A 16,488-nucleotide genomic window follows, 5' to 3' on the forward strand; every position below is an offset into this window, starting at 1 on the left:
GTAGTGAAAAGAATAGGCTGCTATACCATTGGATTTAGGTCAGGTACTATTTCTGCCATTTCTCAGTCTTGTAATCTTGGGCAGGTTACTAACACTGAATTGAATTTTCCTCAGCAGCAAACTAGAGATAGCAATTTTTTATTATAGTATTATTATGAATATTAAATAACTTCACGTACATCATGAGTGCAAGTGCTCAATAAATGTTAATTTATTCCTCCTTTTTAAGTGTTTCTAAACTCTACACAGAGTATCTCAAACTGCAGATACAAAATACTCAAAGGATGGTCTCCATTCCAGGATACGCTATAGGAGAGCACTTTCTTACTTGACCACCATTAGCATATTGCCTTCTTCCCAGCAATCAACATGGCTGGAAGGAGATTCCTCTCCTACTGTTTACTTGCCAAGGGAACATTTTTTATTGTTTTTTGAGACAATGTCTGTTGCCCAGGCTGGAGTGCATTGGTGTAATCACGGCTCACTGCAGACTCGACCTCCCCACCTCGGTCTCCTGAGTAGCTGGGACCACAGGTGCGTGCCACCACACCCGGCTAATTTTTTAAAAACATTTTTGTAGAGATTGGGTCTCCCTATGTTGCCCAGGCTGGTCTTGAATTCCTGGGCTCAAGTAGTCTGCCCCGCTCAGTCTCCCAAAGTGCTGGGATTACAGGTGTGAGCCACTGTGCCTGGCCCAGGAAAAGTTAAGTGAGGATTAAAAGTTAGTAATGACAGGCCGGGCACGGTGGCTCACGCCTGTAATCCCAGCACTTCAGGAGGCTGAGGCGGGTGGATCACGAGGTCAGGAGATTGAGACCATCCTGGCTAACATGGTGAAACCCCGTCTCTACTAAAAATACAAAAAAATTATCTGGGCATGGTGGCAGGTGCCTGTAGTTCCAGCTACTGGGGCGGGGGTGCTGAGGCGGGAGAATGGGGTGAACCTGGTAGGCAGAGCTTGCAGTGAGCCAAGGTCGCGCCATTGCACTCCAGCCTGAGCGACAGTGCAAGACTGGTCTCAAAAAAAAAAGAAAAAAAAAGTTAGTAATGACTCTACCAGAATTTGAAATCCTTTATGATGAGTTGGGTGCTTTCTCTTTGTTCTTATGAAAAACTTTTTCCTGTGAATTGTTTGGACTTTGTTGGGGTCTTGAGTCTAAAGGGAATCATTAGAGTGACTGAGGAGATACTTTAGTTTCTGGGTAGCTGTAGTCTATAAAAATTTGTGATTAAAACTTTTTTGAGGTTGGTGCTAGGGTGAGGGGAAACCTCCTATTTTCTCATCTCCTCACTATTAATTTAAAAAGCAAATTCTAACACCTAGACCATAAACATTTGCAGAATATATACTTAAATGACTTCGGGGATGAAATGGGGGAAGAAATTCAGCACTTCCTCCATCTAATTAATGCCCCTGGTCCACAGTATGAGTTCTTAGAAATGCTGTTCACAAATGCCTGATGCCATCAGCATTGGCCGCCTCCTGGGTGCCCGTTTTTCTGATCATGAAAGCTTTCCCCAGCCAGTCCATTGAGATTCGTACCCTCTGCCTTCTCTGTTTTCACAATAGACTGCATTCCCTTCTCTTGTCCTTATTAGAAGAAAAATAAACAGAAGTAACTAAAGCCTGTAACTCACAGCACCATGGGTGGAGGGAACAGTTTATTCCTGTCATATGCTAGCTTCTAGTCTTGGGTCAGTTTTAATTTATATGGTAAACTAAGTTATTTCAAATAGCTTCAAATATTTTAGACACTGTTCTTTGGCATCAGATGATACATAATTAAACCATTTATATAATTTCTACTTTTAGAAGTAAATGTTCCTAGGGAAATGTGTTGTTAACATTTTATATATTGGAATATTTTTATGGCAGTTTATTTCTTATAGGGCTACATCAGCTTTCTTATAAAGAGAACTTTTTAAATGTAGGCTGAGGTCAAGAGAATAGTATAATGAAGCCCTGCATGCTCATCATCCACTTCCGACACTCCTCAGTTCATGGCTAATTTGTGTCTCGGATCCTTCCCCTTCCCCTCCTCCTCAGTGTTATTTCGAAGCAAATCCCATTTCAACTTCTATGGATTAAATCTTATTTAAAGACATTAGAGTTTTTAAATAATGCATTTAAAATGCATTGTAGATTTTTGTCTTTTGTTTCTTAATACTAAGTAAAATACAGCTAACTGGGGGCTGCATTTTTTAATGCTAAAATAAGTGCTTAATAATAGAGTCCAATGTGGAAGGATAAAGCAGATTATGAGAATCATATGAACTTTTGTGTCTGGGTATGATGGGAAAAGAATGGGAGGACTAGGACTTGAACTATATCTGAAAAACTATTTGGAAAGAAGGAAACTTAGAGAAAAATTCAACATCTGTTGATTCTGAGTGATATCTTTTATATTATTTTGTGTATTTTTCTCTTTTTTCTGTGAGTATAGTAACACCGCCCCCCCCCCCCCCCCACCGCCCCAATGTAATGGGTCTATATAAAAACTACATCTGTGGGAGAATGGTGGAAAATAGTACCAAACTTTCCAGGTTTGATTAACCAAAATCAATCTTATAAAAATATTTGCATTGGCTTTCCATGATCATTATATGAACTGGGTTTCCCAGATCATTTTTACTTAAAGGACGTCATAGTCACCTTATAACTTGAGTTAATTTAATGTTCCTTCAAGCATTTTAATTCTCTTTCTCTTTAATCTTCTTTTGCTCCTCTGAATTCTCATTAATTCCTCTACATTGCAGAAAACATGAAACTGACCTGTCAACCATGAGTCTTACATATATGAATAATATAAAGTTCACTCATAAATAGGATGTGTCTTAACAACTTCTTGATAAGTTTTTAGGATCTTACATAAAGCTGCATTCCCACAAAGGAAACGGCAGCGTGGTTTTCCCTGCTCATACCCTCTGCTTGTGGTGAGAGGAACTCTGTTCTTCTGCAGCTTCTCCAATGCTTTAGTTATTTGTTGATAATTCAGGGGAACACCACAGAGTGGTCGTTTTGGAAGGAACAGATATTCTTGAGAATCTAATAACGCCTCCACTGAAAACTGTGTTTTTACATAATCTTACATACAGTTTTAAGGAGTTTGATTATTCTCACATACTTTGTCTTACGGGCCGAAAACTCCAGGTAATAAAATATCACTGCTGTAGAACATAAGGATTCTGATTTTTTAAAAATTTGTCATATTTATTAACATACTGATTTATTTCCTGCCTGCCTTGTCCCCACTGTACTGAAAAATGTATCCTAATTCATATGTGTCCTGTGTTTGTGTTAATGGAAGAACATTTTTTAAAGAGCTTTCTTCCTGTAAACACTATTAGGCACCATAAACTAATTTTATCTCATCTGAAAGTTTCATAAATACATTGTGGTTTCTTTATTTGGGTCTTTAATAAGGAGGATGGATTTAAACAGGCCACAAGACAACTGGACCAGGGGGCGGGGGTGTTGTCATCCTCATCACAAATACTTTGCAAGTATTTAGAACAAATACTTCTCAAAATACAGATTTAGGCTAGGCTCATATCTATCTATAAATTGTATACATATATAAACTAAATAACACATAGAAAATCTGTATGACTGAACTACAAGAAGATTATAAGCAAGGTCACATAGGGCTTAGAAGAAATAATAGATTACAGATTATTAAAGTTAGCAGCTTTTCTCTGTTTATACTTCATCATTGGGAAGGGCATCCTTAGGGGCAACTATCATTCTTCTATACGATACAGAGACTGCCAGGTTAGAGTCACTGGCATCTCTCTGAGTTGTTTTTAACTGTTTTTATAAAATGGCTTTATATACTGTTATAAACAATTTTGTTACACCATTTTGCTTATGAAAGATCGTTAGGAATTTATGCTTTTCTATAAGAAAAAGTGTTATACGATTATAACACTTTTAAATCAACATGCATGAGCCTATAGTGATACAGATAAACAATTGAATGGATAAATGGAGAGAAGGGATGTTTCCCGCAGGAGAATTCTAAATAAGATGTGGATACATACTCTTCCCTACAGGGAGTATAACTTATTTCTCCCTTTAAGTACAGGCTGGATTTAGTGACTCACTTCTAAAGAATAGAATATGGCAAGGGTGAAAGAGTCATTGTATAGTGGAGAAGCCTGGCAAACATTGTCTTAACCAAATGACCCAAGTTAACACCACCAGCTGTAAGGCATGTTGATACCATGTATCCCTTTGAACAATGCTGTGAGAAGTCACTTCATCTCTCTGTTCTGTTCCTAAAAATCCGTGGTCCCAGTCTGATCATGAGGAAAGAGCAGGCAAATCCAGTTGAGGGATATTCTACAAAGTACCTCACCACCACTACTCGAAACTGTCAAGATCAAGAAAAATGAGAGCCTGAGAAACTTAAAGGCAGAGAGACTGAGGAAACTTGATGACTAAATGCAGTGTTGTTTGAATTCTGAAATAGAAAAGGAATGTTAGTGGAAAACCTGGTTAAATCTCCAAATGAAGTCTGTAGTTGAGTTAATAGTAATATACGAAGTCGATGTCTTAGTTTTGACACACGTACCATGGTTGCGTAAGATGTTGACAGAAGAAACTGGGTAAAGGATATATGGAACACTACAATTCTTGTAACTTTTCTGTAAATCTAAACTTATTGTAAAACAAAAGTTTGTTTTTAAACAGATGCCATTTTATATATCCTTGATACCTAGGAATTTAGTTTCTTCTTGAAGGACTTGGGGATGTATGCTTTTAATCAGTTTTCTTCAGGCCCTGTTTCCTACTTTTGAACCCTGATACAAGAGGGGGAAAGGTTTAAAAAGGAGGCATCCAGTCCTATGGAGGCCTCTGTGGAATCTTTGATAGGCTCTGCTAAGAAGTGGGAGCAAGGGAGAGCAGCTTTACTATTTTGATTCTACATAATAGGCAGTCCTAATCAACTTCATTGTTGCCTTTAAATTTTTTAAAATTCAGTATTGAACATGTATGTGTTTACATGTATGTACAGACATGTGTTTGCACACACCACACATGCATATCAAGTTTTTCCCTCTAGCTTTAATTACTTTTAAGGGACAGGGCTGTGACTTGATTTGACTATCACATGGAATTTATATGAGTGCCACCAATCTTTGCACTTTATTTCCATGTGTGTATGTTATTCAGCTGATAATAGGACATTTTTTAGTAAGTTCAGATTAGGGTTTTTTTTTTCATGGAATCCTTTTATGTGAAATATGAAATAGCATATTTTAAATGCCTTAAAATATTTTTCTTCTTCAGTATTTTAAGGACTTTTCTTTATTTTCTTCCCAGATAAAACAATAAAATTATGGAAAATCAGTGAAAGGGACAAAAGACCAGAAGGGTATAACTTGAAAGAGGAAGATGGAAGGTATAGAGATCCTACTACAGTTACTACACTACGAGTAAGTACATAAGAAAAAAATGTCACAGATAGTGCTTGTATTCATATTATATAGCCCAAATCCTGAGCAGAGCTTGAATAGGAATAATTACAGTCTATCTCCCCTTTCCCAGTAATTCTGTAATCAGGTAGAACATTGAGTAACTCATTTAAACATAGAAACTGACCTACATAGAGGTCTCACTTTGGCCAGGGACAGAAGCAGGACTCAAGCACAAGACAGTATTTCACGCCATCAGACTTCATCTCTGGTTTGTCATGTTAGCTATTACAAGGTCAAGTTTCAAGATAAATTTTCTTTGGAAATCAAAAAGTAGATATAGATCAGATCTTCTAGTTGTAGCTAAAAAATACCAAGAATTAGATGTTATGGGTTAATTTTCTTTTTAGCCTCTTTAATCTGAACCATAAACATTTATTAGCTTGGCATGTCTTTCAAGCAAAATATTGAAACTAAGAACTGCAAATTCTAATAGTATTGCAACCAGTAAAAGAAGATATATTTTCCACATTGTTCATTTTTTCTTCAACACTTGAAAGGATCAACATCAGTTGCTTTTTAAAACTAAATCTGTGTAATATTGTTCTATTTTATGTTCTCAAAAACTAAAATAATGAAGTTTTCTGAATCTTAATTGCTATTTGAAACTGAGCCTTTTGTAATTTCTGTTTTTCATGTGTCTTATTGACAGGTGCCAGTCTTTAGGCCTATGGATCTAATGGTTGAGGCCAGTCCACGAAGAATATTTGCCAATGCTCATACATATCACATCAACTCAATTTCTATTAATAGTGATTATGAAACATATTTATCTGCAGATGATTTGCGGATTAATCTTTGGCATCTGGAAATTACAGACAGGAGTTTTAGTATCCATTTGGTTTTCTTTGGTGTTTGGTGAAGAAGGCATGTTGTGCCCATACTGGATTTATTTCATCTCTCCTTAATGAATTCGATTGCTGCTTTTTATAGTCTGTATACATATATGTATGGCACCTTATTTTTTTCTTTGTAGATGAGTAATGAAATACTGGAAAAAGTTATTTGCTAAACATAAAGGGCATAATGTATTGATTTAAAATTGGATTCATGGAATTTTAAGGAATTTGTCTATTGTATCTATGTAAATAGGATTTTTTATAATTTAGTTTTTTGTTTTAAAAATCAAATTTGTGAGGTCTGTGTATGGTAGCTCATGCCTGTAATCCCAGCGGTTTGGGAGGCGAGGTGGGAAGATCACTTGAGGCCAGGAGTTTCAAGGTTTACAGTGAGCTTCATTGTGCTTCTGCACTCCAGCTTGGATGACAGAGCAACACCCTGTCTCTAAAAAAAATTTTTTTTCTTCTAATCAAATGTATGGACTATTGTATTTGAATTTTTTGTTGTAAAAATAGTCTCAACCTGGCTGCGGTGACTCAGCCTGTAATCCCAACACTTTGGGAGGTCAAGGCGGGTGGATCACCTAAGGTCAGTAGTTCAAAACCAGCCTGGCCAACATAGTGAAACCCCGTCTCTCCTAAAAATACAAAACATTAGCCGGGCGTGGTGGCGCATGCCTGTAATCTCAGCTACACGGGAGGCTGAGTTAGGAGAATTGCTTGAACCTGGGAGATGGAGTTTGCAGTGAGCTGAGATTGTGCCATTGCACTCCAGCCTGGGCAACAAGAGTGAAACTCTGTCTCAAAAAATATATATATATAGTCTCATTAAGATTAGAAAAAGAAATTCACGCAAGTCATGATGCATGATTGGATAAATAAAAATATTCTATTGAGGCCGGGCACAGTGACTCATGCCTGTAATCCCAGCACTTTGGGAGGCTGAGGCGAGGCGGATGGATCATGAGGTCAGGAGTTCGAGACCAGCCTGGCCAACATAGTGAAACCTCGTCTCTACTAAAAATACAAAAAAAAAAATTAGCCAGTTGTGGTGGTGTGCGCCTGTTATCCCAGCTTCTCGGGAGACTGATGCAGTAGAATCACTTGAACCTGGGAGTCGGAGGCTGCAGTGAGCCGAGATTGTGCCACTGTACTCCAGCCTGGGCGACAGAGTGAAACTACGTCTAAAAAAAAAAAAAAAAAAAAGTTTTAATCCCTTTGGAATTTATACTCATAAAAACAGTGGAGTGCAATTCAGAATTAATATTTTTGCTTAGGTCCATGAATGGGTTTTAGGTTTGAGAAATGTAGAATTATATTTGCCCTTTTTTCTAAGTGGAAATTCCTTAATAAAATGTTATCTAGACATTGTGGATATCAAGCCTGCCAATATGGAAGAGCTAACAGAAGTGATTACAGCAGCAGAATTTCATCCAAACAGCTGTAACACATTTGTATACAGCAGCAGTAAAGGAACTATTCGGCTATGTGACATGAGGGCATCTGCCCTCTGTGATAGACATTCTAAATGTAAGTTTATTGTATCTTTCCTTAAAATGATTACATATTCTGTTTGTCTGAAATAAGCCTCAGACATGATAAGTACAATTACAGAGGTTTACAAGTCTTAAACCCGTGTGTCCAGAGCCACTTGTACCCTTGGTAATCTGCCTGCCTCCTCATGAGGCATTCCAGGTTATTCCTGGAAGCTCTCTTGGGGGGCACGTCTATTGATTGCCAAGGAATATATTTCTCATGGAATGCTGTTGTTCTTTGGTAATTTGTGGTTGGGCTCTGTAACCTTGTATTGAAGTAGAGCTGTTCCTTTCTTTCCCATCCTCCCTTCCTACTTTGAGCTTCCTAGGTAGATTTCTTCTGAGGTTTTCTTGGCTTAAAAAAAAAAAACAACTTTGGTTTAAAAACTTCAGGATACAATATTCTTGTCTTGTTGAATATTAACTCATGGAAATTGATACATGCCTGTTACCAAAATAATTTTACCTGGCTACTAGAAAATAAAATCCTGGTATGAATTTGGGATGGGCGAGGATGGCGTGTTTCTCATGGTGATGATATAGGCAGTCAGTGAGGCGTATTGCAGGAATAATACCAATAAACCTGGTGCACTGAAGTCAGAAGTCCCAGGTGAGTCTGGTTCTAAATTAGTCATATGACTGGAAGTATACTGCATACTTACGCATCTTCAACTTCAATATTCAATTATCCTAAGAAGCTTTCAGGAGAATTCTAGCCAGAGAGATGTTTTTCAGTTCTTTATATTAGCCTGGCATTTTACCTCACTTGTAGGGAGTTCGTGAATGGTTGTTTAGGAAATGCTTTGTCCAAGCCAGAATATTGTACACCTTGCCCTTTTTGTGTTGTTTTGTTTTGTTTTTAGTGTTTGAAGAACCTGAAGATCCCAGTAACAGGTCATTTTTTTCCGAAATCATCTCCTCTATTTCGGATGTAAAATTCAGCCATAGTGGTCGATATATGATGACTAGAGACTATTTGTCAGTCAAAATTTGGGACTTAAATATGGAAAACAGGCCTGTGGAAACATACCAGGTATTTGAGTTTTTTCTTTCAATGAGCATATACCCTGTTTACTTTGAAGTGTTTATAGAAAAGGATTTTGTTACTAGGTTTTAATCCCTGTATGGTATTTGTTCACCATTAGGCCTTTTCCCTCAGAGATCTATGAGTATGTTGCTCTTCCTTATGTTAAATGTATATATACTTACATAGGTTGTGTCGTCTCTTGAGTTTTGCAGTTAAAGTGTGATTTTGCTACCCATTTGGTTCAGTATTGACATTGGTTTTTTTTTCCTACCACTATGTACATTTAAAGTGAGGAAGGAAGAGCACCCTTCATTGAGGACTGGGCAGGAAGAGGATTGGGGAAAGTGGCCAGTCCTAGTAGAGGTACACCTGCTCAGGTTGTGGGAGTAGTTGAACTAGAGATTAAACTTGGTGTGCCAAGTCGAATGGACTGGTGTTCTGCCTTTTGGCAGATAACTGTTGTCTTCAGCTAAAGGAAAAGGGCTTGAAAGCCTTAGCAGATGGCTTTAGGAGTTGCCTATCCGTTGTTGGATGTCAGTTCTTGATTCTCTTATCAGCCAGCCACTACTCTTTATCCGTGTCCACTACATCAAACAGAAGAGAATGAAGTACACAGCCTGGAACAGGGTGAGGGACAGCACAAACCTGTGCTAGGCCCTAGACTGCAGTGTTGAAATCACTTAACTCTAATTTATACATATACTTTATGTTATATATTCTCAATAGACTGGGAAGTATGTTTCTCAAACTTTAAATCCTCTGACAAACATAAACCAAGATTGTTTTTGATACGTGAAATTTCAAAATAAATACTGCACTGAAACAAAAGACAAAATACTGCTTTGCTTTTCAAAGTATAGTTCACTATTGAGTAACATGGATTTGAACTGCATAGGTTCACTCATAACACAGATTTTTTGTTGTTGTTCAACCAATGCACATTTGAAAAACAGTATTTGAGGGATGCAAACCCCTCAAATATATGGAGGGCCAAAACTTCATGTGTGGGTTCCGCAGGGCTAACTGCAGATTTGGGTATACCTGGGGTTCTTGGAACTCATCCCTCATGTATACTGAAAAAAGACTTCTATTTCTGTAACTGCCAAGATTGATATATCTCCTAGTTACCCTCACCATCATTTCATTCCCATTGAGAAGAATTGATTTGAACCTTAGCTTCATACTGATGTGAGAAACCCTATAACGTGCATTCTAAAATGTTGGTAAATTATGACAATCTACCTAATTTTACCTGATTTGCTACTTTTCTACCTATAAACAGTTGGAGTAGTGATTAAAAGTAGTCACATTATAGGCAAATGTATCATATATAGATAAAACTATTTTTATTGAATTTGTACCAGCATCTTGCCAAATTCTGTGTGATTGAAGGGTATTTTTTCTTACTGATATTTTTGTGTTACATGCTCACTTTTGATCCTAACCCCACATGAGTTGCAATTCCTCTGTATTACAGATTTTCACTTAATGTCACAGAGACATGGCCTGAATCATTCCACTATATTTAAAGTTAAAATGGACACTGAAAATAAGTTTAGATAGTTTCATATAGAATAGAGAATTCTAAGCATTTAGAAGGTACTACTCATTTCTGTCATTTCTCCTTAAGCAGCTCCTTAAAAAGAGATGGTAAAATATAGACACTTCTTTTTTCCTTTGAGTTACAACAGATACTTGGGAACTTTTGTTTGTAATTAATATTAATGTTGAAATATGTCATATTTCTCAGACTACTTTTTAAATATGAGATTTCTAGTTTATCCTTTTTCGACATATTAGTAAATACAGAATTATATAATTCAAAAAACAGGCACAGCTTTGTTAGCTTTTGACATTGTATAATATACTATGAAATTTTTAATAATATATGCCCAGAATAACCATATAATTTATCACCAAACCAAGGCATGGTTACGCTATGCATACATGTGCATTTATAATGGAAAATATAGGCTTCAGTTAAATTTATGCCCAGAAAATGGTATTTAAGAAAGAAATAGGCACAGTTTCAGTGTCGTTATCAGTAGTTAATGGACTGAAAGCCAAGAATAGTGATATTCAGATATTGCTGTAATGTTCTTTTATTAGTCTCTTAACTGTGCCATTTTCAAGTGTTTTTGGCCTGAATCTTTTATTCAGGCTTATAAAGGCTATGTGTGCCATGCCCAGCATGGAGTTTTCTTTTGTCATACCAGTAGGAAAATGTGCCTCCCTGAAGGGCTTGTGTGTTTTGTAAAAGGACAAAATGCCTTTATTGTTACTGAGAAGATTGAGAATAGGTTTAAAAGGTATATGTGTCTGTATATGCCCTTTTTTTCTTTTTAAAGATATGGACTTGTTAAATCATTTTCCTAATTTCAGTGCAGTATATTTGTATTTTTTCCCCAGGTGCATGAATACCTCAGAAGTAAACTCTGTTCACTGTATGAAAATGACTGCATATTTGACAAATTTGAATGTTGTTGGAATGGATCTGACAGGTAATTGATTTTAAGTCAAACCTCTCAAATATGAATTTTATTAAAGAAAAGAAACTTAACCGTTTCATTCCAGGTCCCAACTTCATTTGTCTCTAGGGATTCCTTGAAATAAATTTAGTAATCTTAGATATAGCACAGCAGTACTGGCAGATAAAAAGTTAAGCATTGTATTTCACTAGTAAATATAAAAGTACACAAATTCTAGGTAATCTAAATTATTTAAATGTCTAGAATTTTTTTTCTTTTATGAACCAGATCACATTTCTGACATGCTAACCATTAGAACGGTGAAGCTTCAGCTTGGTTGTTATTCTACCATTAAACTGTTGTAGAAACATTCAGGCGGCAGATAATTCATTTGGATTGTTAGAGACACCAGGTTTTCCAGATGCTACATTAACACCTCATAGGAGTGGTCTTTTATATGTATGTTATGTATGATGTTAACCATAATATATATGGTTAAAATAGTAGTAGTAGTTATCCTTTGCTTTTTATAATTTCCAGTTTTGCCGTAGTGTAATTCCTTTTTCGTATTCATTTTTAGTAAAATGTTACCATTATTTAAAGATAAAATAAGTCTTAGAGTCTTTTAGTTGTCTGTTTATTTGCCACTATGTTCCAGTAGAACAGAAAGTAGTAAAACATAATTTTGGAATTACACTGACATTTAGAGTAATTAGAGATACTTTAACAACAGTTTTATCACAGAGCTTAATATGATTCCGGTTTCATGGTGTTGTGTGTTACAGAGGATAACAGAACTTACAGAATGTTTTATTTCATCTGGCTTTTAAAATTATCTGATTTTTGACATAAGGACTAGTAAACCTAGAGTTCTGTTAATAGCAAACATTGCCTTTGAGTGCCACTACTAAACCTGAGGCATCAAGAAGAAAGAAGGAAAGGGAAGAAGAAAAAAAAGATTCACAAATTTGAAGAGTAAAGAGATACTGAAATAGGGTGTGGCGCACAGCTACAACCAGTTTTTCATTGTATTGTTTAAGCAGATAATTAGCAGTTTTACGTTCTATTATCAGAAAGAAATTATTTGTTTTCCTTAATATTAAAATTTTTTTTTTAATTATTTCAAACTTAGAGAAAATTTGTTAGAATAACACAAAGAACTCTTGGCCGGCCTTGACCCAGGTTCCCCTGTTGCTGTTTGCTGTATCACGTGTTCTATTCTCTATTTATAGCTGTATTTGTCCACATAGGTACATGTGCGCGTGCTCACATGCAGCTTGTGTGCCACATGGGAATCTACTCCATTTACTCCAGATGTGATGCTCATAACCCTAAATTCTTGAATGAGTATTTCCTGACAAAAATGCTTTCCAACATAGTGACAGTGCAGCATCCAAAGCAACATTCACAGCGATGAAGTACTGCCATCTAATCTGGAGACCCACTGAAACTCATCAGTTAGTGTAACTGTGTCCTTTATGGCACAAAACAAAGTCAGTCTGGTTCAGTATCCAACGTTTAGTTGTCATCTCTTGTTAGTCTCCTTTATTCTGAAACAGTTCCTCAGTCTCTCCTTGGCTTTCGTGACCTTGGCATTTTGAAGAACACAGGCCAGTTATTTTATAGAATGTTTCCTCATGATTAGATTCAGGCTATACATTTTTGGCAGAAATACCACAGAAATGCTGGCCTAATGATACCTTTTTAAAGTTTCAAGTAGCCACAGCCTAGGTGGCCTAATCCATTAAAACCACACAAACTCAGATGATATGGGGATGTCAATCTAAATTACACAAGCCATTTTTAAAGAAATACAGTTTTATCATCTTCAGGGGCATGCATTACCTTGAGTTTGATTAAAGTTGTTGTCAAGTGTCCTTTGGGAATTGACATTACTAAATAGATAATAATTTGTACTCAGTAGGTGACCTTTGTATGTAAGTATTACTTTGAAAATGAACAATTCCCCAGTATCCTCTAATCCTTATTTACAATAATAATTTGAACCATTGGTAAGCAGTGGTAGCAGACCCTTTGCAAATTACTAAGAGCTTCAAACTTACGAAGTTCTGTTTGTGAGGATACTTAATAAATGTCAAGCAGTAATGGGTGGCAAATAGAACTGACAAGGAAGTGTCTTGGGCAGTTTAAAAATTTTGCCACCCCTTTAAACTGATACTTTTATAAATATTTGCTTAAAATGTTTTCAGTGGTAAAAGTAAAATGATGTTCTGTTAAGAAAATATTACAGCCTGGGCAACATAGCAAGACCCTGTCTCTACAAAATATTTAAAAATTATCTGGACATGGCAGCATATATCTATAGTCACAGCTACTCAGGAGACTGAAGTGCAAGTACTGCTTGAGCCCAGGAGGTTGAGGTTGTGGTTGCGGTAAGCTGTGATTGTGCCACTACATTTCAACCTGGGTGACAGAGTGAAACCCTGTCTTAAAAAATACATATATATAGGCCGGGCACGGTGGCTTACGCCTGTAATCCCAGCACTTTGGGAAGCCAGGGCGGGCAGATTATGAGTTCAGGTGATGGAGACCATCCTGGCTAACATAGTGAAACCCCGTCTCTACTGAAAATACAAAAAAAATTAGCCGGGCATGGTGGTGGGCGCCTGTAGTCCCAGCTACTCAGGAGGCTGAGGCAGAAGAATGGGGTGAACCCAGGAGGCAGAGCTTGCAGTGAGCCGAGATCGCACCACTGCACTCCAGCCTGGGCGACAGAGCGAGACTCCGTCTCAAAAAAAAAAAAAATTATTTATATATATATATACACACACACACACACACACACACACACACATACATATACATATATTATGTACCACTTAATATTCTCAGGAGCAGATTATAACATAAGCATTTATTAAATGTGATTATCTGAACCAGACAATACCCTGAGAAGATAGTTTATTTATGAGACAGAGGTGCAGTGCCACGATCTTGGCTCACTGCAACCTCTGCCTCCTGGGTTCAAGTGATTCTCCTGCCTCAGCCTCCTGAGTAGCTGGGACTACAGGCATGTGCCACTACGCCCAGCTAATTTTTTTGTTTTTTGTTTTTTGTTTTTTTTGAGACGGAGTCTTGCTCGGTCACCCAGGCTGGAGTGCAGTGGCGCGATCTTGGCTCACTGCAAGCTCCGCCTCCTGGGTTCACACCATTCTCCTGCCTCCGCCTCCCGAGTAGCTGGGACTACAGGCGCCTGCCACCATGCCAGGCTAATTTTTTTTGTATTTTTAGTAGAGACGGGGTTTCACCGTGTTAGTCAGAATGGTCTCGATCTCCTGACCTCGTGATCTGCCCACCTTGGCCTCCCAAAGTGCTGGGATTACAGGCGTGAGCCGCCGCGCCCGGCCTAAAAAATGTAAATCATAAGATAAAGCATTGGTTTCTTGTGAATAGCTACAGCTACTTCATGCGGGGTTCTTTCGTTTTAGAACCTGTGAGTTCCACAGATAGTTGCTCCTTTGAGAAGCTGGCTGGCCTGGTTGATCACATAGCCTGTAGTTGCAAAAATACTCAACAACGATAATTCTGCACTACTAAGAAGTTTTACTTGAGGATGCTGTCAACTTTGGTGATAGTTTTGGTAGCCATGAAAAGAATAAGCAGAAAACCCAGTTAATTAGTACCGTATTTCTGGTTTATTCCAGTGATTTGAGTTGATGTCAACAGCCCCTGTCCCTTAGTTTACATCTGCTTTTGAAGTAGCTTCCTATGGTTTAATTGCTGAATCATTTTACTTGAAAACAATTTCTTGTTCTGCTTGTTTGACTGAGTGTACTGTCTATTTTCACAGTGTTGTCATGACTGGATCTTACAATAATTTCTTCAGAATGTTTGACAGAAACACAAAGCGAGACATAACCCTAGAAGCATCGCGGGAAAACAATAAGCCTCGCACAGTTCTGAAGCCTCGCAAAGTCTGTGCAAGTGGCAAGCGAAAGAAAGATGAAATAAGTGTTGACAGCCTAGACTTCAATAAGAAAATCCTTCACACAGCCTGGCACCCCAAGGAAAATATCATTGCCGTAGCTACTACAAACAATCTGTATATATTTCAAGACAAAGTGAATTAGGGTTGGCATTCCTAGCAGAAGAACCCACTTCCTGCTTAGTTGAGATAGTTGAATCTAGCATTCGTTCCTATAAAAGAGAGAGGTCCATTGTGGCGCCCCTTTCCAGTGTTTGACAGTGTGCCATTCGACAACACATTGTTATAGCTACATGGAGAAAGCTCTGTGGATTCATCACTGTGGTGTTCTCCATGTCTGCTAGCCATTTAGGTAAGGGTAGGGCACTTTTAATTTAAATGACTTCTTGCACCATCTTGCCTAATGGACTAGATTGGACTGTATCAACATTGATTTACTCCACTTTTTATGCCTTCCATTGTGATGACGTCAAACACAGTGAAAGCCTTCAGTCATGCTATGGGATTTAATTGTGTATCCTCATTACTGTATCATTTGTGGGGTACACCCCTTCCCCCTTTTTTTAAATTAAATACAGCTCATTCTTACTGTGGCTTGTAGCATTCCTCCTCTTCTGGCCTCCTGGACTCCTCCCCTTCATCTCTCTTACCCTTGCCCCCTCCACCCGGTCTTGGTGGTGGTATATTAAAAAAAGAAAGAATGAAAGCACACAAAATGAGTCAGTTTGGGGTCAGTGGTATAAAGGGGGTATATGTTGCGAACAAATGTTTTAATAACAGTTGGCTGTAATCACTCCTCGCCGTGTCTGGCACTGAAAATAAGGAAAAAAAAAAACCTACTACTGAATAAAAGTGACAAAGAATGGAGAATCTGGTTTTCTTTTTCTTTTTAACCTACCTCTTGTAGCCAATATTTTGTGTCATACGTTTGGGCACAGTGAAACAAAATGGGTTTTCATTGTTTTATTGGTATTTTTGTTAATTATTTTTAACAAGTGTTCTTTTACATGCAGGAGGAGAGGTATTGGTTCTCTATGAACATATTTTGAATATATATTGGTTTTATTAAGGATTTCACAATCTATAAATGCTACTAGTTTTTTTTTTCTTTTTACCGTCATGAGGGTATTGGATACGTTGTATCTCTAACTCATTATCTGTTAATGAAATTGTTGTAAATGGGAACCAAATTTGT

At 37.4% G+C, this 16,488-nt stretch overlaps 1 protein-coding gene across 3 annotated transcripts in view; it reads left to right on the top strand.

The window, feature by feature from the left end:
• The window catches only part of PPP2R2A (protein phosphatase 2 regulatory subunit Balpha), a 79,643-nt gene extending 63,490 nt beyond the window's left edge, over positions 1 to 16,153 (top strand). For all 3 annotated transcript variants that reach the window (XM_054498528.2, XM_054498529.2, XM_054498530.2), the window contains 6 exons: positions 5,327 to 5,439; positions 6,131 to 6,308; positions 7,683 to 7,847; positions 8,716 to 8,885; positions 11,289 to 11,380; positions 15,159 to 16,153. In XM_054498528.2, the coding sequence (XP_054354503.1) occupies positions 5,327 to 5,439; positions 6,131 to 6,308; positions 7,683 to 7,847; positions 8,716 to 8,885; positions 11,289 to 11,380; positions 15,159 to 15,438 (998 nt within the window). In that variant the 3' untranslated portion in view covers positions 15,439 to 16,153. The remainder of the gene's footprint in view (positions 1 to 5,326; positions 5,440 to 6,130; positions 6,309 to 7,682; positions 7,848 to 8,715; positions 8,886 to 11,288; positions 11,381 to 15,158) is intronic.
• Positions 16,154 to 16,488: the final 335 nt, after the last annotated feature.

Source organism: Pongo pygmaeus, chromosome 7 (genome assembly GCF_028885625.2).
Source record: "Pongo pygmaeus isolate AG05252 chromosome 7, NHGRI_mPonPyg2-v2.0_pri, whole genome shotgun sequence".
Lineage (NCBI taxonomy): Eukaryota > Metazoa > Chordata > Mammalia > Primates > Hominidae > Pongo > Pongo pygmaeus.